Below are 25,039 nucleotides of genomic sequence, written 5' to 3'. Positions count from 1 at the left end.
TCAAAGGCCCCAATACTTTTTCCAGATGTTTGTGATTTAGTGAAAGAAGAGAAAGGATAAAGATAAAAAAAAGGTTTTGTTTTTACATTTCCTAAATATTTACCTACATGACAAAATATTTCAGAGCTCGACATAACTACAAAAATAATATTCTTACAAAAATTACAAAAAAAATAATATTTAAACAAAAACTTTTTTCATGACTTTTCCAAGTCCTAAAATCACATTTTAAAAATAAGGCTACCTTACATATACATGTTTCCCAAAATCATGATAGAAAAGAGAAACATTTTTGGTAAATTTAGCCTATTTTAATGTTTGTTTAGTCTTATTTTAAATAATTTTCATTTTGAGGCCCTTTCCGAAGTTTGCTGACAACCACTGTTGGAGAACCACCGATTTAATCAAAACTGATCTAAAACCATTTGCTCCACCAGCAGTTTCAGCATGTTTAATTGATTATTATGTGTATTTGAGAGTCAACATCTTAACCAGCCATAATGACCCCTTCATACAGTATTGCTTTATAGGTTTTTCACTTTGCAATTACTACTAAGTACAGTAAAATCAATCAAAGAGAAGAGACCAAGAGAGAGACTGTCAGAGAGGTCAAAGCAGTTGCAAGTGGATATCAGACAGAAGGAGGCAAAGGGCAGGGAACTGTAATGAAGGCCAGGCCATCATTGTTGACTGTGGTAAATAAAAGCCTTACCATTACAGCAGCTGCCAGACCAGCTCACCTCAATCTACAACTGCCAATCAATCATAGAGCATTTCTCCAAGAAATAAGTAAGCGTACAGGAAATGCACTACACTTTTACAATAGAGTTAATGGCGTTATTTCACTCTATTATTGATCATAATCTCTGACCTGCTCTCAGAATTGGCACTGTATCACTTCTTCATTCATCACACCTTAGATTAAACACTGGAAAGATATTTAAAGCATTATGGATTTTGTAAATTTGATTACCCTGGTAAAAGTATATTTCAAATATAATAACATATTTACTGACATATCTCTCAAGACTTACTGATAGAATTTAACTTTATTTGTAGTTCTACTCGTGTACACTGCAGATATCTTAACATTACAACATTAACATATTTACATTTGCAGGGTATTTTTAAGTACAAAAATATGTAAATGTATTTGTAGTATACTTGACATGACAAATTTATTTCAGATACATTTTAGTATATTTATTTTTCACCATGGTAGGTAATGTAAAATGATTTAAAACTTGCATCTTGCATTATATTCTATACATTTACCATTTGTGAAGAGCTTTTTAATCTAAGAATCATTTTCCACTATAAAAATATTTTGTACAACGCAAAGTATCTACAGATGTTAAATGTGTTTCATGGGAGCATAGATGCCTATTAAGATCCTTTGTTTTTAAGAGTGTACTGAATAAACAGGTAGTTAAAAATAGCTAAATTGAAAGATTAATCTATTGTGTGTTCATCACATAATAACCTTTAAAAACAATAATTGCATAAATATTTATTTATTTACAAGTGTGATAATTTGGGAAGAAAATCAGAACACTTTATAAAGAGCACATTAGCATTTCTAATTAAAGGTAGTTTGTGGTAAACAATTCTGGCCCGAGAAGCCTGTCTGTCTTCACCGTACTGTCAGTTCCTCCTGACAGCGAGACTGTCATCCAGTTAAAGGTATGCCATGTCTCCACAGCAACAGGTTTGTGAGGTCAAAGTTGTGAGTGCATTTTTATCTTTTAGTAGAGGTTTGTAACCATAGTAGCTGCAAACCCAGTGCAGGATGATTGCCACAATAATGTTACAGCATTTATCGATCTTTCTTTCTCTCTTCCCCCGACAGACTGTTAAACTCAGGCAACTGGGGGAGCATGAGGTAATAAACTTAAAAAAAACAGGCTTGTTTTCCATCCTCTTTCTTCCTCCCTAACTTGAAGAAGGCATTTACTGTAGCTGCTCATCTGAAGCAGCACTTCACTGCTAAAGTGATTTCTTTTTTAATCTGCGTTGCAATTATTGATCACCAGCCTTCTAGTCACTGATGTCGACCATGATGTTGCCTACATATTTGATACAGGGAGCTATTTCTGAGTCCTTCAAGTACATCAAAAATTTAAAAGGACCAAAGAGAGAAAACTGGTTCATGCACATGCTGTTTTTGAGTATAAAGCTGCGTCTGTGAAACATGTGTGTGTGTGTGTGTGTGTGTGTGTGTGTGTGTGTGTGTGTGTGTGTGTTTACCCGTTTGGTGAGCTGTGTGTCCATCATAAAGTTGTGCACATGCTTCTCTGCTTTTGTCAATTCAAGCTTCCTGGCCACCACGGCAACAACCAATGCAGTGCATCCTGCTCCCTGCGAGAGACAAGAGACGAGGTCAAGGTGAGAGAACACACACATAAACAAAAAAGTTTTGAATTTTAACTTAACATATAACAAATTGGATGTTTAAATTCTCCTTTTTAGATATTGTTTAAATGTTTGGGGTCTGTTATTATTTTTAATGATTTGGAAAGAAGTGTCTTATGCTCAACCGGCCGCATTTATTGGTCAAATATACAATAAACAGTATAACTGTAAAATACTATTACAATTCACAATAAATATTTGTGTTCTAATGTAATTTGTCATGAAAAAGTTGAATTGTTAGCAGTCATTGGTCCAGTTTTCAGTGTCACATGATCCTTCAGAAATCATTCTAATGCTCAAGAAACATTTCTTCTTATTATCAAAGTTAAAAACTGCTGTGTTGCTTAATATTTCTTTGAAATTTTTAATTTTTCTGGTTATCTGAAATAACATTTCACAAAATGATAAATGTCTTTACTGTAAATGTCTTGATCATCTGAATTACATCCTTACTAAATAAAGTATTCATTTCTCTCTTTTTTTTTTACTGATCCCAAACTTTTGAATTGTAATATAGACAGATACACAGACACTTATATACAGTATATAAACCACTTTGCTCAAATATTTGATGATATTTGATATCTTTTAGGATAGTACCACACATGTACCCTTAATTCTCTTTACCATAATGTGAAAAAAATGAATGAATATATATATATATATATATATATATATAGTAAAAAAAAAAAAAGACAACACACACACACAAAGAGAGGTTTATTCCCATTTACACATCACAAAGGTGTAAACTGAAGATATCACCAACGACTACACCAAAGTGCACACAGACAAAAAAAGAGACTAAGAAAGGTTGCGGGAAAATAAGAAAAAAAAAAACCATTTAGAGGTGAAGAGATGGAGTGATGCAGACAGGGGGAGAGGAATACAATTTTAGTTCAAGAAGAGAGAAACAGTAGTTCAGCACAGAAAGAGGTCTGGGAAAAAAGATGAAGAGTAAAGCTACGAGAAGAGGAGGGGAGGTGTTAATGAGGTCGCAGAACTACTAATAAGAAATGTGAAAAGTGACTAATTAAAGTGCATGTGCTTCCTATGACTGTGTATGGCATATATGTGTACAGCGTGTGTGATGCTAATGGAATGTTTTCAAACCCACTTGTAGGTCATACAGAAGAGAAACGTCAATCCAAAAATACTCTACACCCATTTCACAAGACATAAATATAAAACAAAAAGCCCATTTTTCAAGGAGCACTTATGCTGCCCATATTCAGCACTTAATAAAAGATGACGACTATCCACAGAAAACCCCTCTAGGACTTCGTCAAAGTGTGTATATGTGTTTCCATATGGCAGCTTGTATAAAACCATTCCCAGAAAAAAATCTCTTAAAGTGACAAAAGAGTGTTAGAAAGATCCATTTATCCACATCGCACTTTATATTTCACCTCTTTCCAGATCTAAAGGTTATTAATATCATGACAAAAAAAGAAAAACCACCTGCCCTCAGACAATGAGCTGGCAATTCTGAATCTTCAGCCATGATGCTAGAGAAATGCTAATACTCAACTATAACAACTTTGAATGAGGAAGTGAGTTGTTAGATGCTATATTGATATATAATATATAATGTCCTCAATTCCACATCTACATTTGCAGACAGGATAGACAGGTGCTCATTGCATCCCTAAATCCTCGAGCAGCACCATGAGACTGGCAAACTAAAGCCCTGCCCAAACACTCCCGTTCCCGCAGGGCAGTGGTACAGTCTAACAGAGTCGGCCTTCGATGTTGTCATAGCAACAAGTCCCATAATTCTGCCTATAGAAAGTCATTATAATCACTCTCAACAGTAAAAGAAATCACATCCAAAACTCTTTCTCTCTCTCTCTCCTTCTCTAATACCTATTCTGTAGCGTTTCATCTCTTTAGCAGCTGACATTTAAAAATGCAAGGAACACAAGTAGATTGAAACATTAGCTGCCCTTTCAAACAATTAAGATATGTCAGTGTTATCTGGGTCAATGACACATCGCTGGGTTTTTTTAATGCCAGGTCTGATAATTGATTCAAAATGCATTAAACAAATAGACGTCATATATACAATGACTTGAATAAGTCTGTTTTACGATAAGCATGTGTTTTGTAAAAAAAATTGTTTTAGGGGAGCATAAAGCTAAAAATGTCAAGATGATACAACTGTCCTGATATCAGGAACAAAACTGCCTAATTAAAATTAAATTCTGCAGTTTAACAATCTTTTGTTAGCATTATTAATTCTTATATATGTTTATATTATTATTCTTATATATAGTCATGCAGTATACTGTGTTTTTTTAACAAATGTATAAAAAAATAGTCATGTGGTGTAACCAACATGCAAAACTAGAAATGATATCATAGAGAAGTGACTCGCTTCACTGTGTGTCTAGATCCATAAGTCTCAAGAAATATCAGATAATATGACATGATTTGTTTAGGTTATAAAAATGTCACCCACAAAAAACTTGATATTGATTTTGTTGAATTATATTTATCATTTAATAATATACTTGTAAAAAAAATACATTTCATTTTATATATATATTTCTATTTAAAATATTATTATTATTATTATTATTAAATAACGACTGTGTACATTCATGTTTTTAAGGTATAAGGAAGTATTTTTGTGCTATTTACTTGATTTTTACACCACATTACATTTTAGTGTCATGAAATTTCAATTATTCTTAAAAAATTAAAAAAATGTTTCGTCCCACTTTATGTTAACATCCAATTCTCACTATTAACAAACCATTAACTATGACTTTTGCCTCAATAAACTACTTTGCTGCTCATTAAGTGTTAGTAAGGTGGTTGTTATGTTTAGGTATTGAGTATGATTAGGGTCATTAGATTAGAATGATTAGAATATGGTCATTCAGAGTCTGTGCTTTATAAGCACTAATAAGCAGCCAATAATTAATAATAGGCATGCTAATAAGCAACTAGTTAATAGTGAGAATTGGTCCCTATACTGAAATGTTACTAAATGTTTTTTTTTTTTCAAAACCACTGTCAAATGTGTTTTAAATTAGAGTTTTAAAAGATGTTTTCTTTTCTTTATAATGGATATTTATTGACCCACCTGCTATGTGATTGATTGTGTGTGTGAGAGAGAGTGTGTGTTTGTGTGTGCGCCCGTGTGTGTGTGTGTGTGTGTGTGTGTGCGCATGTGTGTGTGTTGTTGCTGTGTAATCAAGAGGGAAAGATTATCACAAAAAACTCCTAAAATGAAAACAAACAGAAAAAGATCCGTCACGTCGCGTTAACCAAGCTTTTCCTCTGTAGTCTCTCTGTGAGGATATTTAGAGACACTGAAACTGACAGTACGTGAACAGGAAAAACAAATACTCCAAACATAACAACAGAGAGGAGACCTCTCTGAGAGAAAGTGACCTCTAACAGATATTTACAATCTGCAAACTCGACATCAAAATAAACACTTCTAATCCGTTGCTTTACACCACCTGTCAAAATTTCCTCAAGCACAGATACATACAGTAAAGGCTCTGAGAGAGAGAAATACCTGGGGCTTACATTAAGCTAATGTCATTGCACTGCAAGCTAATCAGGCAGAACAATGCCAGCCCACAACAGCCTCAAAGCTGAACAAATGTGCCATCCCAGAATACACAAAAGGATTCATCCTAAAAACACTCAATGTTTGCACGCTGGTGTGTCCTGGTGTTTGCTAACAGACAAGGTTGATCAGACTGTGTATGCAGGTATGCAGTTTTGGGTTCCTGGAAAAAGATAACGAGCAGGAAAACATATCTTTAGACTGTCCCTTGCTGCAGCTGGTGTGAAACCGCTGTGCTGTGTGTGTGTGTGTGTGTGTGTGTGTGTGTGTGTGTGTGTGTCTGTTTATACCATAATTCCTGTGAGAAGACACACTCCCTTGCCACAGTAGGTGTGAGGCACCATGTCTCCATATCCAATGGAGAGAAAGGTGATGGAGATGAGCCACATTGCACCCAAAAAATTACTGGTCACATCCTGAGCATCATGGTACCTGAGAGAGAGAGAGAGAGAGAGAGAGAGAGAGAGAGAGAGAGAGAGAGAGAGAGAGAGAGAAGCTTAGGTTCAGTTGGAAAATATTTGATTATTGAAGGAGACTTTGAACATGTTCTGCCTGTGGAAGGTATGGAGAAGCAATAACTGGATGTGAAATAGGCACAAATATCACATCAAAGTTTTTGCATCAAATACTTTCATACGTTTCCATTCCTTAATCTGATCTGCAAAGCAATCAGAAGGAAAATCAAACTGTTTGCCCACAGGCTTTTCGAGAAACTTCATAAATGTTTGCTATACCTTTGTTTCAGCATAAAACACAAAAATAAAATAAAATAAAATAAAATAAAATAAAATAAAATAAAATAAAATAAAAATCCCCCATCCAGCTCACATATGTATACATTCAGCGAAGGTAAAATCATTAAAAAATGTATTGTCATTTGAGACTATTTTGATGATGAATTAAAACAATTAATTTTAAAATGAAGACAAATATTTTTTGTTTGTTTGGGGATATATATATATAATACCTAATAATTTGTGTAGACCAAGAATGTGTATTAGAAAAAAGTAAATAGGGCCAATTAGAAGTTGACCTCAACAGAAGTTTAAAGTCCTCTTATTTTCAGGCTCTGATGAAGATCTGAGTCTGACATGGTCAGATATTTTGGATCACAGTCCTGCAGTTCAACTGCTGCTAAGATGCCTGGTGACATTTTCTAATCTATGGGGCTATTTACAACTGTTTTTTTACCCAGATCATGTACTTGATGTGAGGTGTGTGTGTGTGTGTGTGTGTGTGTGTACACGGTCCATGTACCTTTTGGTAATTTGATTTTCTACTTAAAAATAAATAAAGAGAAATGAGAAACGGTTTGATTTTTGTTTATTCGTTTTATTTAAGAAACGGAAAATGAAAATTTTGTTGATTTTTTTTGTATTTTTGTTCATGGGTATAAAATGAGATTTTGCTTTAATATTTGTTTTGAATGTGTGGGCGGCGCTTCAATCCCACTGCACGAAAAGCGGCAACCGCAAGCTCAGTTCATTTTCAGCAAGAGAGAAGCAGCAGGCGAGCCGACATTATTAATCCTGCGAATTCTTTGCTTACAAGATAAAAAATACAAAAAATAAATAAAAAAATTCACGGCTGCATGTTATTGACAAAACAGAAATGACTTTATTCAATGGTATTTGAATTTAACTGTATGTGATCTACAACGACATGGAGTACGATAGCATACTCATTTTATTCTATATGCCTAGCCTATTTAAGAAAAACCTCACAGGTTACATGTTTTCATTTGCTATTACAAACAACAGCAACTGAAGCTATATCTTGCAGAGCGAACAGAGCGATGAATGAAGGTCTTGGACTGACATGAGGGTGAGGTTTTCATTTTTGGGTGAAGTAACCCTTTAAAGCATCATATCAGTCTCACAAGAATGTAGGTAAAATAAGTTCATCCAGTTAGGAGGAAGTCTAAAGTCCACTGAGTAAGAGCAGCACACAGCCTGCAGGGAGACTCCTTCTCTGGAAAGGGCCTTTAACATGATGACTTTGAGTGCAGTGCATAAAAATAGAGCAGATCCCTGTAGGCTCATCTCACAACAACGCTGCCTTGATCAGATTTGGCAATTCAAATGTGGAAACCGTCATTCATATCATGCTGCTCGAGCCTGCCGCTATCAAAATATTCATCAAACCTCAGGTCCCCAATCTGGGGAACCCTCAATATTATAAAGCATCTTTCCCGAGACTAACACACATTTAGAGTTTGTAACCATGACAACACGCCTGGTAGAGTCGGAAACACCCACTCAGTGGCCTGAGGGCCTAGTTTATCCCAAGACCCTTTTAAGACGCAACATGGGAAATCTGTTGATGCACGTCGTGATTGGCTGCTGCCCCGAGTGCATGAGTGTCTGGAAAAGGAGGAATGCTGTTTAGATTGACAGGTCTTCTGGAAACAATGGTGTGAATGAAAGTGCCCCTTTTCTATCTCTTTCTCTCTGGTCTCTTTTCCTCCCCATAGAAGAGCTGATGTGTAGAGTGAGTGTTTGCACACCTCAAGCGGTGTGTTATCTTCTAGGCAGTGCCACTTATTGGTGAGGATTCAGGTGAGTCCTCATTAAGCATAAGAAACTTGACAGCGTCTAGACCGAAAGGTGCAGTTGGAAACACAATGATTCATTTGTTCATTCTTCCTCACGCTCGTTCTCTCTCTCACCTCTCACACACTCTTACGGTCCAGGCAGCGATGATCCACAGGGAGATACTGAAGACCAGCAGCACCGTGCCCGGGCATATGGTCATCAGGGTCTTCATCACAAAGCGTGTGTTAAAGTGCACCTGCAAAGAAACAGTCACATGTTAGTGATTCCTTTCAGCTTAAGATGTCGAAAATCACTGTCACACTAGATGAGGTTACACGACTTACAACAAGTTGCAAGAAGCTTTTACTGATGGACAGAAGTGGCTTATAATGCTTCTAAACTGTTTAAACATTATATCATGAACATGAAAAATGATACCTATGGTTTATAAGAGTAATTCTAAATTGTATTTGTTAGTTTTGTCAGCCCCAAAAATACTTGCAGTTAATATCTAGAAAAAATAGTGTCATTTTACCAGTATAACGATTATAAAGATACTATCACAGAGATACTACTATAGTTTTTAATAATATTTTGAATTATTGTTTGTTATTTTGCCATGTTGTTTATTTTGATATGTTCACTATTTTTTTTTATAATTTTAGTGAAAATGTTATTTTATTTTTATTTATTGTTTTGCAATTTTATAAGCATATTTACAACATGTTTTTTAAATATGCCTTTACAGTTTTTATTAATGTACTGTACATTAAAGTATGTTATTTTAGTACATCAAATTTAACTAAATGAAGATAAGAAATGTTGACCATGGCAAATTAGCTGAAAAAAGTTATTTTACCTTATGTTTGTTTTTTATTTCACACAATGAAAGGTTTTGTTTTTTTAGTGTTGGTTTTAATAACCCTTCAATAAACACATTGGGGTCGATTGACATCCATTTTTAAAAATTTTATATTTAATTAATTATTAGCTATTCCTGTGACCCTATCAAAGACAAACTTTGGAAAATGGATGGATAGATAGTTATTAGCAACCTGCAGTTCCCTCACAAACTCCAAGGGGTTTGTAAACACCAATTTGTGAATCCCTAGTTTACAGCAAAGACATGTATGCAAGTTCTTCTTGAACTACCAGCAAAACATCAACTTAATAATAAAGTTGAACGAATCATATATTCATTTTTCAGACATGAAACAGGTTGTTGAAAGCACATCAAACATTTACAGTAAACACCTACAGCACACTTATAAAGCCTAAAATCTGTATTATATGAAAAGAGAAGTAAAATAATATTATATTAATACAAACTGATCTGAAAAAAAGTTGACTGGTTGAAAGTTTTAAAGCCAATTTACTTTCTACAGATTACAAAATAAATCCAAAATAAATGAGAAGATATATTTTCATCTCCAAAAAGGCAGAATAAGATACTGAAGTGGTGGAGATGGGGTCCTATTTGTTCTTTATGGTGGTCTTATTCATATCAACACCATCAAAAGCACACATTTGGCCTTATATTTGTTGAAGCAGATGCATTTGGAAATGTAAACAGCTGACTGAAATCAAAAGTTGTGCAAAGTCTTCTTGCAAAACTATTCACTGTGACTAACTATTATAATTAATGTGAAATGCTAGGTGTGCTCTGGCGGAAATCTACGAGAAGCCAAAATTGCACCTCAACGGTTTTTCTTTTTCATTTTCAGCTCAGTTTGAATCTAATGTTTGAAGAACAAGGAGAGCTGCCACTGTTTGTTTGTACTTATTCCATCTATACTTGACTGAAAACAATAATATTCATAATCATTGTCATTACTATTGATTTGTGTTATTTAAAAGTCACATAAAGGGCAGCTCTCCAGAGGGAAGGCGGAGATCTCTGAGCTAAGATAGACCCCACGATCATTAATGATAAAACAGCACATGAGAGGAAAGAGAATTTGCATTTACATCTCTTTGAAACAAGAGCTCTTCTCAAAGGACAAAGTGATTACCCTCTCCAATCAGTCAATCAAATTAAAGTACAGCGGGACTCTTTTCATCTGTTTTGGGGTTTTTAATGGCACCCAAGGACAAAACTCAAACTTTGTATTATCAAACACTTGACAGCCACAGCAGTCATTCTTTCAGTCTCTCGTAAGCACAAAGAAGAGAATACATAATGAAGAGATACATAATATTCAGAGTCAGAGACATCAATCAGCCATCTAAAGGAGAGCCGGGATAAACCTGCTTGAAAGAAAATTGTGTAAAAATGAACAAACAAATAATAAATAAATTCTCAAATAAGCAAACATTTCAAGAACTTGACAGAACTCTGCTTTTATTATGCTTTGTAAGGATGATAGTAAGCCCCATGTTAGTTTCTCTTTACAAGCCCCTAGAAAAGGTTTCATCATATTTGGGGGTCCAAGAAATCAACAAGTTTAAAACCCTGACAGTTTCAGTGTAGTTTAACTAGTTGTATTATTTTGTAGCTTGAAGCAGTTTTAAAGTAGCTCGCTTGGATCAGTGTGAACCCTGCTGCTGTTTTTTGGGTCAGTGTGAACCAGCCTATAAATGTACAATCTTTAAACCATCAGTAAACCTGGCAGGTTCATCCTTCTCAAGAGACCGAACAAACCACAAACACACACAAAACCTCTTCCTCCAGCACTGAAAACCACAGGTCTCATGATTGTCCTCATAAAACCAAACTTTACTGCCCTCAGCTATACCATGTGCTGCGTTTTTCGCAGCTGAAGAGATGCAGTCACATTTGGAACAAAGGCATATTCTCCTGAAAGGATTTGTTTATTGAATCCAGGCACAAGTGTGCCAATGAAGCCTGACAGAAAGGGAAAAGCTGGCAAGCTGATGAGCTTTGGACTAGGTTGTCTATAATACCTGAAGAAAGCTAGCCATTAGCATTCCCATTCATCTCAATGGAAGTGGCTTGGCTAGTGCAGAACCTTCAAGATGTATGCGATTTTACACTTTTAAGAGACCTCTGAACAGAAATCATGTTATGTGCTTCTTGCAAAAAACATGTTGTCAACCAGCAGGGGCTAATGAGGCCATGCTGAATAGCTAAAAGAAAAGAAATGGGAAGAAAGGAAAGCCACATTTACAAACAAATGCTAGAAATAATAATTCACACCCTAAATTCTCAGTCTTTGAGTTGTTGGGTTGATATCTGACCTTGTTGAGTGCCCCTATGCTGCGGGAGGAGGCGTCGGTGAAGAGCTTGCTATGTAGCAGCATGACTCGGGCGATGAGGTAGAGTCTAAGGAACATGGGTACAGACAGCACCATGTCTAGATCTGCCTCCGCCTGCGAGGGAGCGTAGGAGAAGGCCAGCCGTGCCCGCCACATGAACTTGAAGTCCCCTGGCACCGGGTGAACCGCTGAAACAATCAGCTCCAGAGCGATCAGCAGCACTCGCTCCATGGTCATGGCGATCCGCCAGTCGTCCGCACCATTGTCAATGACGAAGAGCTGAAGTGGAAAAGTCATAATGGGAATGTTAAACGATGCAAATTGAGCGAAGTTTCAAAATTAACATAATGGATATCAAAACTGCATTCAAATTGCTAAATTATATTTTTAAAAGTGCTTGAGGGAACATGGCAGTCCCTAGCTGCAACAATGACATAACACAAAGAAATAAAACCAAGTCACCATAAAAGCTTTATTAACTGTTCATTTAATCTAACACCATGTGCAAATTAGATGCAATTGTGAAAAGCCATAAAAAAGTACATGCAACTTCGTTCCAACATTTATTCATTCATTTTACACAAGTGTGAAAAACCTGCTGATAGAAAAATAAAATAAAAAGTTACATTTCATTGGTTGAAAATTCTACTAAAATCCAGAAACCTATAGTGAATTAGCTTGAGTTTGTGTTCCCATAGGAATTTCTAATTCATTTTTCATTTGAGGTATGGCTGTGTGCAATATATGTTGAACAAAATAATAATGTACTCATAAATTGTACTGTTAAATCAAATGTATTTATAAATCAAGAATCACTATTCTTAAAACCCAACAGAACCCATGTCTAAATGTCTAAAAATGCTAATTATCTTCTAGATTTTATGATGACAAATTGTACCTGTATGTAGAGCTTATTATCTTATAATCCTAAAACCAGAAAACTAATTTTCATCACTAATTTGTTCCCTTGAGAATTTATAACTTTTTTTTCCAATTTCAGGCATGCCTGTGTGTAATTTATACTGAACAAAACAGAAAATTACTCATAATCAATCATTTCAAATCATAAATATATTCGTAAATCAAAAAGCACTATTTTAAAAACCCATTAGAAATTCCAGAGAGAACCCAAGGCCCAAATAATGCAAATTCTCTTCCAGATTTTACGACCAAACATCTCTATTAAATTTTAAATACATTCTGATTGGCTAAAACAGTATTGCTTTGAACAGTATTTTTGCTTTCAGTATGGACAGACAAATTGCTTGTCACATCAAGCCTCTTAAAACACACGAGTGCCTCACAGCAAATGGAAGAGAGACAAAAAACAAAGTCCAGTTGTGCCACGACTCAATACCAACCATTCATCACCCATTTAATCAAAAACTTCTATTGCAAATTAATAATTCAGATTAGCTCATTAGAACAACTAATAAATAGAGCTGCCGTTTGACTAACTGAATGACTAAAGTGTGTTCTCAGATGCAGCGCAGTAGGCAAAATTAGAGGGAAACAGATTGATGAGCGCCAGAATGAGAACACACTCAGATTGTCATTTTATCCTGCCAGGAACGCCAAACAGAGCAATAAGCAAACAGAATTCCGCTGGCATAATGTTCACTGACAGTTATATGACTCTCTCTCTCTTTTTCTCATTCCCTCTCCCATTGCAACTTCATGTCAGGCGGTACATCAGCAGAGCCTAACGGCGGAATGGGAAGCTAATTGTGCTGGCTGGCGGCGTTAGATGTGTTTAATGTTAATTGTAAGTGTTAGATTGGCGAGGTTTGTTTAATTGATAAGCAGAAGGCAAGCAGGGTTTTCCCCACTGAGACATACACACATCCACACACACTCGAACACCCACAGGAGGGCTGAAAATGATTATACGGGAATCCTGAGAACTCATGAATGGCGATATATCGCGAACGCCTAAATTTGTCATGAGTTGCGCAACAGGTTTTCCTTGGAATCCAATGAAATTGCTTTGTTTGTCTAATTGCTCGTGCATGTCTGACTCAGTGTGTGCGAAGGGCAAGGTGCATGTCGTACGGCTGTAAAATGCGCATGTTTTTTTTTTTTCTGGAAAAGCCAGCCTCGTCATGGTGACTGTTGCCTAGGCGACAACATCAAAGACCAGCCAAGCTTAATTAGGGTCCCCTGGTGAGAGAGGGAGAGAATGACTGTGTGTTTGTGTGTGTATGCGAGCGCAAAAGAGAAAGAGCGTGAGGAAAGCGAGAGGGAGCAACATAGAAAGGAGGTGGAAGGGAGGGAAAGAAGCCGAGAAAGGGAATGAATGTGCGGGAAAAATACGCATGTGTGGGTGGGTGGAAGGAGAATGAAAGAATGTGTGAGTGTGTGTATGAAAGAGCATGTGAATCTGTGAGAGGCTTGTATGGATGGGTGTATGAATTGTGAATAATGGTTGACCGATATGGGTTGTAATGTCTGATACCATTAACATCTACAGAGGACTGTGGCTGATTCAATGTTGATTTATTGTAAATAACCCAGAATAATGAGATGGTAATACTGATGAAATTAAATAAACACTTATTTTAGTCTGTATTAAAACATATATCCATATATATATATATATATATGAAGACAGATAAGATAGTTATTAAAAGTTAAATGTTTAAACATTTTATAAATATTAAATTAATCAAATCATTCAAAACATTTTTAGAATATTTTTGCAAAATTCACAATAGGTATTTGAAAATATTACTATTAGGGTTTTTAATGCATACACATTTAACAAACATTTAATTGATGAGACACCTAATTCACACAATTTTTACTCAAAATCAACTAAACCCTATTTTTAAATAATATATTAATTTAAATAATATATTAAATAATAATATAATAATATTATTAGAATGTTTATTCAACTTTTTTTTCAATTAATGAATTCTTAATTAAATCTAACATTAAATTGATTAAACTAAATAAAACACATTTTACATAATATTTAAACAAAATCTCTAAAAATGCATGTAAAAAAATCATAATTATTAAATGTTACAATTTTATGTACCTAAAATTGTTCAAATCAACACTGAATATTTTCTCAAAATGCACAAAAAATATTTCAGACAGATAATGTTTATTAAATGTTAAAATGTTTAAACATTAAATGGATAATATATAATTAATAAATAAACCAATGTTTAGTCATGTTACTAGTCATTACATAATTTGTCCAAATATAACCACATATTTGCTCAAAACAGCCAATCTACAGCTATCTATTACTACTTATGGCTGTTTCTATAATTTCAAATATTTCCTGAAAATCATCACATTAGCATAAAATGGTTCTTATTTCTGTGAGCTGTGCATTTATGAGTAATCGTGGGAATGTTCCATGTAACTTTGAGGACAAAAAAAAGACATTAAAAGCATTCAAATCTTACTTTTTTCCTCTCATCATCCTTTTCTTTCCTCCTCCACACGTTACTAATTCATCTCTCCGCTACCCCCCCCCCCCCCCCACCCATCCTGTCGTTCTTTTTCGGGCCAAATCACCACCAGGATACACTGAATAATTAAATTCCATTAGTGAAGGTAATCTGTCAACATGAGTGACTGAACCGAGCTGCCTCCCTAAACCCATCAGAGAGAGAGAGAAACCCAGAACATCCCAATAAATGAGGGCCAGAGCCAATTATGACAAATGAGGAAGGGGAGGAAGGATGAGTAGGGGAGCAGACAGCAAAATGAAAGACGAGAGAAGGAGGAAAATGCAGAGGTTAGGAAAAACGAGACAGTCCAAGAGGGTGACAGCGGTTAAAAGAGGAAAGAGAGGGGAAGAGTGAAGCAGAGCGAGAATAATAGTGTCTGTTTTGTTGTTTTGCCCTGTCAGAGATGAACACCTCTGCTATGATAATGGAATTACAAGTCACACACATACACACCGCTCACAAACAAACGCTTACGTACATACTAATTCAGATCACCTCACTTCCTCATAATCTCAAGTCCAGGCAAACATTGTGCTATTTTTCCGTCTTTTATCATTATTGCTTGTCAGATTGTATGATATGACTCCAGTGAGATGTGAAGTGAAGGCAGACATCAAATGTACAGTTCTGCATACTTTTGTCACTACTAACAGCGTTGACTGGGGAGTTTCAGTCCTTTCTGACATCCTTATCAAAATCAAGGTTTTGATTGTATGATACACTATCATAGGTGTATGATATCAGTGTCATAATGTGAGGGGAATGTTTATTAACAATTATTTGTTGTTACCCTAAAACTAAAACTATTTAAAAAAAAATAATATAAATAATGCTTAAATAAAATAAAATATGACCCTGGACAACAAAACCAGTGATAAGTTGCACAGTGGCAAAAATACATCGTATGGGCCAAAATAATAGAATTTTCTTTTACGCCAAAAATCATTAGGATATTAAGTGAGGATTATGCTCCATGAAGATATTTTGTACATTTCCTACCCTAAGTGCATCAAAGCTTAATTTTTGATAAGTAATATGCACTGCTAAGGGCTTCATTTGGATGACTTTAAAGGCGATTTTCCCTCAGATTCCAGATTCCAAATATTGTCCTATCCTAATAAACCATACATGATGTATAAAACTGAAAAATGTAAATAAAAGATGAAAATAACTGAAATACAACTAACTGAATTAAGTTCAAGCTGAAGTACTACAATGACTAAAACCAAAACTGAAAAAATGTTAATGGGATAGTTCACCCAAAATAATTCAAATTCTGTCATTAATTACTAACTCTCATGTTATTCCAAACATGCAAGAACTGCATTAAAGGGGAGGTCTAATGCGGTTTCATGCATTCAGAGTTATTTACACTGTTAAAGAGTTGGATTCTCATGCGAGGGCTGCACACACACATCGACCAGAGTGAGAGCAAGAGCACGCCCATCAACGAGCCTCATTCAACAGCACTGCACAGGACTCACTCAGGAAGAATGTCTCCAGAGAAGTGTGTTTTTGTTTGTAAGGGAAAGATAACCTTGTTCTGCTTCCCGAAGAACCCAGCTTTATGTAAACAGTAGATCCAGTTTGTTTTTTTGGGGGGCAGCAACAGAGTTTCGCAAATGTTTTTGTTAAACGTTTTATAAACAAGGCCCAGTTCGACACTGGATTTGCACATCGTTTGATACTGAAAGATGGAGCGGTCCCAGCTATAAAAGATCCAAGTCATGATTCGGAACTGCAGACAGTAAGTGAAATGGCATCAAATGTCTCTGTTTTTTTGGCAATCAGCGCTCAAGTGCTCGTCACTCTTTAGCTCCACCCACACCACACCACCAGAGAATCGGAAAGCTGTATCTTTTTGTTATAAATATGAAAAAAACTGAAGACTTTTTGGAGATAGAAAGCATGTAGTACTACTTTATGGATACTCAAAATGAGCATGGGATTGGGTGAAACTGTGTGTTAGATCACCTTTAATAACTTCTGTGATGATGCAAACACCAGGCAGCTAAATTTCCTGTTAAAAAGTTTTTTTTGTTTTTTTTACCTATTTACCCTATGCACCAGAGAAACTGCTTTGCTAAAAACATTAAAACAATACATACATACATATACACACAGACACACCTCACACCAAGTACATGATCTGGGTAAAAAACCAGGTGTAAATACCCCCACAGGTAAGAAAATGTCACCAGGTGTCTAAGCAGAAGTCACACTGCGGGACTGTGATCCAAAATATCAAGCTCAGTGTCGGACTCAGAACTTCATCAGAGGCTGAAATTCATCGTAAAGGCAATTAATCACCCGTCGGTAAGCATGTCACGCTAAACAATTCGAGACTGTCAATTTTGTCCTACAGCGAAGAGCCTTTGTATGATCCCTGAAATCTGTTGCAGAACGAAACTGTGGCAAAAAATCAACCAGCTTAAGACAACCTAGGAAAACTCAAGAAAACAGCAGGTAACTCCAATCAACTCAGATTACCACTGAGGCAGGCCCAAAATACCCCACACTGCAGGATACAGACACACAGGCAATATAAACGGGGAAATCTGCCTGCGGTGCTTTTAAAAGCAGTTTGGAATTCCCTCTGTTTAAAATAAATACATTTATACACGCACTCTCTCTCTCACACATACACACAACCTCCCATGTGTGTAGCCAGTAGCAATAAAAGAAGGAAAGCCCTGCAGTTTCCACCAAGTTACAACTCTCACACAGTGAACCTGAGAGATGGGATGTGCTGTCAGAGTGCTTTCGCAATGTTCTGGAAACATTCCTCTGTCCTTTCATTGTCAGCACCACCCAGGCTGTCAGTTAAAAGCTTTACCTGTGCATTAGCTCCTTCATGTCAGAGCAGAGGACCTGTACTGCTTGGTTAATACTACGGTAACAACTCAGCTCTAAGTACAGGACTATCACTGACACCTCATTCCTTCTCCAGAACCCTGAGGTGATCTCCTCTACATTAGCATTCTGCTAACACTTTGCTAACCTAAGTTTTTTTGTTTCATGTCAAAATGATTTTAACGTCATAAATGTTAAATCAGGACATGTTTTTAAGTTATGTAAATTTCATTGAATAAAATGTTAAATTGTATTTTTAAATGTTAAAGTATGGTTTAGTTTACTGAATATTTCTAATAGCCAGTTTATTGGCAGGTTCCCTTGTTACAACTTAGCCCATATAGCATAGTGTTATTGGGGCATGTTGTCACATTATATAAACTAGGGGTGGAATAGTTCATCTTACGCTTTGGTTTGTATCATGGTTTTAGAGTCACGGTTTCGGTGTGGTTCAGTATGTGCTATGTATAGTGGAAAACTATACAGTCAAATGAAAATAAGAATAATCTAACTACAAGCAACAGCACAAATAAATACAATAGAGTAAACATACAAATTTGATATCTGACTATAAATTAAAGATGAATATTTATTAAAGTTACAAATCTATTCAAGCAAGAGCAGTGAGTGATTTCTTTGTTGTTGCTGTTTGATTATTATTAAGAAAGGGCTGTCACATTAAAGGGGTCATATGGTGCTTTTTGAAAGATCATTATTTAGTGTATTTAGTGCAACAGAATAGGTTGACCAGCTTTAATGTTCAAAAAACACATTATATTTCAAATACTGTACAAAAAAATACTTTAGAACTTTTATCATGCCATACTGCTTAACTTCTCCTATTTGATAATAATAGAGGGATGATATTATGCAGTTAAAAAAAAAAAGTGACATTCAGCCAAGTATGGTGAACCATACTCAGAATTTGTGCTCTACATTTAACCCATGCAAAGTGCACACACACAGCAGTGAACACACACACACACAGAGCAGTGGGCAGCCATTAATGCTGCGGCGCCCGGGGAGCAGTTTGGGGTTCGGTGCCTTGCTCAAGTTGTGGTATTGCTGGCCCAAGACTCAAACCCAGAACCCTAGGGTTAGGAGTCAAACTCTCTAACCACTAGGCCACGACTTCCCCTTCAGACTTCCCACGACTTCCCACTTTCTACCACAGATTTATTGTGGCAACAAATAACTGTAAATAGGTTTTTATTTAATTTTTTTTACAATATTTTGGTGTAAACTTGTCATAATACACTGCCGGAAGGAACAAAGGAGCCGTGGATAAACAAAACTGTCATTTATTAAATACAACACACAGGGTAAATCCACACTTGGAATGGAAGGAAGACACATGTGAACAACTGGTAGACCCGACAAAGGAGGAACGCACATACTGGAATTAAATACATGACTTAACAAGGCAATTGGGAGAAACACTGGTGAACAGGATGACTAAATACGAGACAAGAAGGACAGGAACAGAAATGACCAAATTAGGGCACAAAAGGGTGAGAAACACAACAAAGACAGTCCAATACTGACAAAACTATAATTTCCATGGAAAATTTCCATTGGCTAACCAATGCAACTTGCTGTGGAATTTCTCATCAATAATTTATTCTTTTAAATAGTCTCATGTTGTGTCACTTACCTAATACATAAACTCAAATGCACTGCATGTTAAGTCTCCAAGAGCCAAACAGCTTCAAAAAGCTCATCATAAAAACCACTCAAGCAAAACATTTCTAGAATCAGTTCAACCTTGAACTAAAGATAATTATAAAATTGGCTCCAAGTAATGGTGATTCACCAAATTCTTTAATGGGTCTTAGCTAAAGCTGTACAGCCATGAATCATTTTAATATGGCTCTACAGGAGCCAAGCAGTTCACAAACTTTAGCCAAGGATGAAGCTTTTTGGCTCTCAGGAAGAGATGCAATCACATTAACACGTACACCTGAGTTCAGACGTTACCTTAGAGGCACTTTCAACCATACGGGAAAATTGGATTTTGACTGAACCGAAAATAAAAATTGGTTCCATCGAGAGATTCACAGGACTTGAAAGGATAGTTCACCCAAAATAAAAAAAATGTGTCATCATTTACTCGCCCTCTTGAATTTGGGAATGAAGTAGGAACAGTCATTCCAGTCTCATTCCTCTCTGTCTCTCTCCTCAGAAACATCCCTAATCAACACCTACTCACATCATGTTTTTATCTCCTTTAAACCATGCTGATACACAAAAAACACACACAAACACACACACACAGACAATCTCTGTCCAGGAAAGTGCTGCCGAAGTCTGACTCACACACAGGAAGAGAGTCTCATCACCACGGAAACACTTGCATAACACTGAGCATACATGAGAAACTTCTCAATCCAGCGAAATGAATGAAACACAGTCTGCACCTTTACACAACCACACACATATTGGCCTGAAACTGAAAGCAAAACTAATGCAGACACTGTATATCTGTGTGAGAGCTCGACAGCAGCAGCTTAAAAGAACTTGAAGTAGACAAATAATTCACACACTCACAGACAGGGGGCAAGGGAAGGTTGAATGAAGGTAAAAATACAAGCAGAGAAAGAGAACAAACAACTCAACATGCATCTAAAGAGGGAAGATAGAGAAAAACTAGGAGATAAAAAAGCATAACCTGGAGTAAGAGAAAGCACACAATGAACTGATTTTAACAAAGAGAGAAAAGAATGAGCATAATTTGATAGAGGAGGGAGTGCTAGAGAGAGAAAGAGTGGTGGCGTAAATTACAAAGTGGGAGGAATACACAGAGATGAAGTGAAAACAAGGGAGAACATGCTGTTTGCTTGTGTGAGGTTTCTTTGACAGTGGCCTTCAGCTCATCTGCATTTTTTGGTCTCTTGTTTCTCATTTTCCTCTTGACAATACCATATGGGGTCCAGGTCTGGTGAGTTTGCTGGCCAGTCAAGCACACCAAAAACATGGTCATTTAACCAACTTTTGGTGCTTTTGGCAGTGTGGGTTGGAAAATGAAATCAGCATCTTCAAAAAGCTGGTCAGCAGAAGGAAGCATGAAATGCTCTAAAATTTCTTGGTAAACAGGTGCAGTGACTTTGGTTTTCAAAAAAAACAATGGACCAACACCAGAAGATGACATTGCACCCCAAATCATCACAGACTGTGGAAACTTAACACTGGACTTCAGTCAACTTGGGCTATGAGCTTCTCCACCCTTCCTCCAGACTCTAGGACCTTGGTTTCCAAATGAAATACAAAACGTGCTCTTATCTGAAAAGAGGACTTTGGACCACTGGGCAATAGCCCAGTTCTTCTTTTCCTTAGCCCAGGTAAGACACCTCTGATGTTGTCTGTGGTTTAGCGAATTCCCTGACATGTCTGTGTGTGGTGGCTCTTGATGCCTTGAGCCCAGCCTCAGTCCATTCCTTGTAAAGTTCACTAACATTCTTGAATCCATTTTGCTTGACAATCCTCATAATGCTGTGGTAATCTCAGTTGGTTGTGCATCTTTTTCTTTCACACTTTTTCCTTTCACTCAACTTTCTGTTAACATGCTTGGATACAGCACTCTTAGAACAGCCAGCTTCTTTGGCAATGAATGTTTGTGGCTTACTCTCCTTGTGAAGGGTGTCAATGATTGTTTTATGGACAACTGTCAAATCAGCAGTCTTCCCCATGATTGTGTAGCCTAGTAAACCAAACTGAGAGACCATTTTCTCCCTTCTGAAGCTGTCAATGTGCTGAAACAGACATAGGGAACACAGCCAATGAAGACAACAAAGATGCCCCAGACCGGGAAGAACATAGGTTGCAGTTTCCATTTCTTGTTGACCCTCCTATTTTCTTGGTTGAATAAAAACATCAGTTTTTGTTAACTCTGCATCAGCCTCTCTTGTGGTTATATTTTGTGTCAACTAAAACCTATTTTTGCCCTAGGATATCACAGTTGGTGGAGAATGGGGGCAAAGATGTCAGCACTTAAGTGGCCACAAAAACTATACCCAAATAAGCACAGACTGGAAGCTGCCATTAATGCCTTGCTGACCAGTCATGCCAAACAGAGGGAGGAGCTATATGCCCTCAGGGAGGCAGTTACCACAATGTGTCAAGTCCTGTCCAAAACCAAGGACACATTAGATGCAGGGAGGGTCCTCACTAAGTAGACTCCAGATGATAGATGTTGAAGCTTACTTGGAGGTATTTGACAGAAATGCAATCAGAAAGAAATGGCCTGAAGGAGACTGGGGAACCCAGTGTTCACCTTTTTTGACAAAAGAAGAGCCTGTTAAGATTAGGGTTGGGTACCGAAACCCGGTGCCAATATGGAACCGATATGCATTGAAGCGAATAAGAATGCAGATTTTGGTGCCTTTTAAATGCCTGAACGATTGATATAAATGTTTCCCCTGGTTCTCCGAAATGTACGCAAGAAGCAAGGGCGTCGCTAGGCTTTTTTAGCGGGGCTATAGCATTAAGCTCAATAAACTGTACACAAATTCACAACCGCCTCAGAGTCAGTCCCATTTTAATTTCTTTAATGTTATCCATAGTTTTTTTGTGGCTCTTTTTTTTTAAAGTATCGGTTCAGGCACCATTTAAGCACCAGTACCATTTTAAAAGTATAGAAATGGCACTGGTATCGTAAAAACCCCAATCGATACTCAACCCTAGTTAAGATCTAGTCTAAAGATGCAGCTGATGCAGATGCAGTGAAGTTAAAGGGGGCCATCTTGTCCTACTATGGGCATCGCCTCCCTGCTCGTTCCCAATGTTTTCATGCATGGACTTTTGATCCGACTCTGCCAGTGAGACCTCAGATATTCAGACTGACCCAGCTGACAAAGGCCTGGCTCACTACAGGGAAAGGTCCCCCAGTGGTGGAAAGAATTGTGTTGCATTCACTCCCTGCCAGCTGAGGCAAAGCGTTATACTGTACAAACCAGTCCTGATGTCAAACCTCTGAGAGCCATATAGGAAAAAAAAATAATGAAAGTGAATCGGCAGGATTTGTAGAGATTTGGCCGTCCCAGTACCAGAGGAGAAAGAGGGGAGTAACACAGTAACAGCCCTGGATGACCAGTTACTTGAGTGTGTGATTGAACTAAATTATCTACATTTTACTGTTAAAAATAACGTATTGTACCCAGTCATTAAGATGGAGTGGTTGTTGAACAGCTCCTGGTACCTAAACCCTATATCTCCAGACTCTTGTTTTTGTCTCACTCCGATCTCTTGGGTGCCTACTGGGGAACAGAGAAGACATACGAATGCATACTGAGGAGGTTTTACTGGTCAGGAGTTAAGCGAGCAGTCAAAGATTACTGCCGACAGTGTACAACTAGCCAGAAGACCAGCCTCAAGGTAATCTATCGCTACCCATTGGTTCCTTAGACCATTATTGAGACTCCCTTCCACATAATTGTGATGGACATTATTAGACCACTGCCCAAATCCAGCCAGAGCCATTGATACATTTGGGTAATTCTGGATAATGCCACTTGGTATTCAGAGTCACACCCCTATGGGCAGCAACTGCTAAAGCAGTGGAAAGAGAGAAAGAGAGACATTCCTGTTTTTCAGCAGAGTGGACTCTGTGGAAGACATTCTAACAGACCAGGGTACCCGCTTCATGTCCAAAGTCCTGAAAGAGATATGTAAACTCTTGAAGGTGAGACAGATTGGAACCTCTGTTTATCATCCTCAGATTGAAAGGTTGGTCGAGAGGTTTAATCAGACCTTAAAGCAAATGTTGATAAAAAGTGATTGAGGTGGATGGGAAAAACTGTGATCAGTGGCTTCTTTATGTGCTGTTCTCCATATGGGAAGTACCACAGAGCTCCACTGGATGTTCCCCATTTGAACTCCTCTATGGGAGAAGGCCAAGAGGGATGATAGATATTGCCAAAGAGGGCTGGGACAACCAACCATCGCCACATCACTCTGTGGTTGAACATGTGGAACAGATGCACCAACAGATGACTCAGGTGTGGCCAATTGTTTGAGAGCACATGAAACAGGCACAAAAGGCCCAGGCACGAGTCTAGAACAGAGCGGCCCAGCCAAGAGATCTTCAACCAGGAGAAAAAGTTATGGTGTTGGTCCCTATTCATGTATGCAAGTTTTTCGCTGTATGAAATTGGCATATCTCGCCAAGTGGCATGGGCCGTATAAAGTGGCTGAATGAGTGGGTCCAGTGAACTATAAGATAAGGCAGCTCTGTTGGTGCCAGATCCACCAGGTTTATCATGTGAATTTAATCAAGAAGTGGTATAAACCAGAACGATGTTTGCTTTCCTCACTGTCATGCCAAGTCCTCTGCCAAGAGCCTGTGGAAGTGGAGATGGCAGCCCAACTGACCCCAACCTAAAAACAAGACCTCCGGGCTACCAATGCACATACATACACAGTAATACTGTAAAATAACTGTTTAAATATATTTTAAAATGCAATTCATTCCTATGATTGGAAAGCTGAATTTTCAGCAGTCATTAATCCAGTCTTCAGTGTCACATGATACATCAGGAGTCATCCTAATATACTGATTTGCTTCTTGAACATTTCTTATTATAATAATTTAAAATATGTTGTAAATAGCTGTGCTGCTTAATATTTTGTAGAAAACATAATACATTGCTTGTATCTGAAATAGAAAGATTTTTATAAATGTAAACAATTTAAACAATTTAACTGTCACTTAAGATCAATTAATTAATGTACCCTTGCTGAGAAATTACTTTAAAATAAATAACTAAATAAAATCTTACTAACCCAAAACTTTTTAACAGTAGTGTATATTTGATTAAATCTGATTAAATTGACCTATATCTGTACACCACTAATATCATTCATCCTTCATTTTTGGCCTATAGAAGATAAGGAGACTTTTTCATGGGCAGACGCTTATCTTATTCCTATGGTGCAGACAGATAGCAGCTGAAGTGAGTCAGATGAGATGACGC

General features: G+C 37.1%; 1 protein-coding gene across 2 annotated transcripts in view; it reads right to left on the bottom strand.

Moving 5' to 3' along the window:
* The window catches only part of kcnn3 (potassium intermediate/small conductance calcium-activated channel, subfamily N, member 3), a 57,113-nt gene that overhangs the window by 10,793 nt on the left and 21,281 nt on the right, over positions 1-25,039 (bottom strand). For both annotated transcript variants that reach the window (XM_059567768.1, XM_059567767.1), the window contains 4 exons: positions 11,731-12,027; positions 8,667-8,788; positions 6,289-6,430; positions 2,248-2,358 (listed from right to left, as the gene is read on the bottom strand). In XM_059567768.1, the coding sequence (XP_059423751.1) occupies positions 2,248-2,358; positions 6,289-6,430; positions 8,667-8,788; positions 11,731-12,027 (672 nt within the window). The remainder of the gene's footprint in view (positions 1-2,247; positions 2,359-6,288; positions 6,431-8,666; positions 8,789-11,730; positions 12,028-25,039) is intronic.

Source organism: Carassius carassius, chromosome 15 (assembly GCF_963082965.1).
Source record: "Carassius carassius chromosome 15, fCarCar2.1, whole genome shotgun sequence".
NCBI lineage: Eukaryota > Metazoa > Chordata > Actinopteri > Cypriniformes > Cyprinidae > Carassius > Carassius carassius.
The sequence above is the reverse complement of the archived record's forward strand: the minus strand, read 5'-3'. Positions and strand labels throughout refer to the sequence as shown.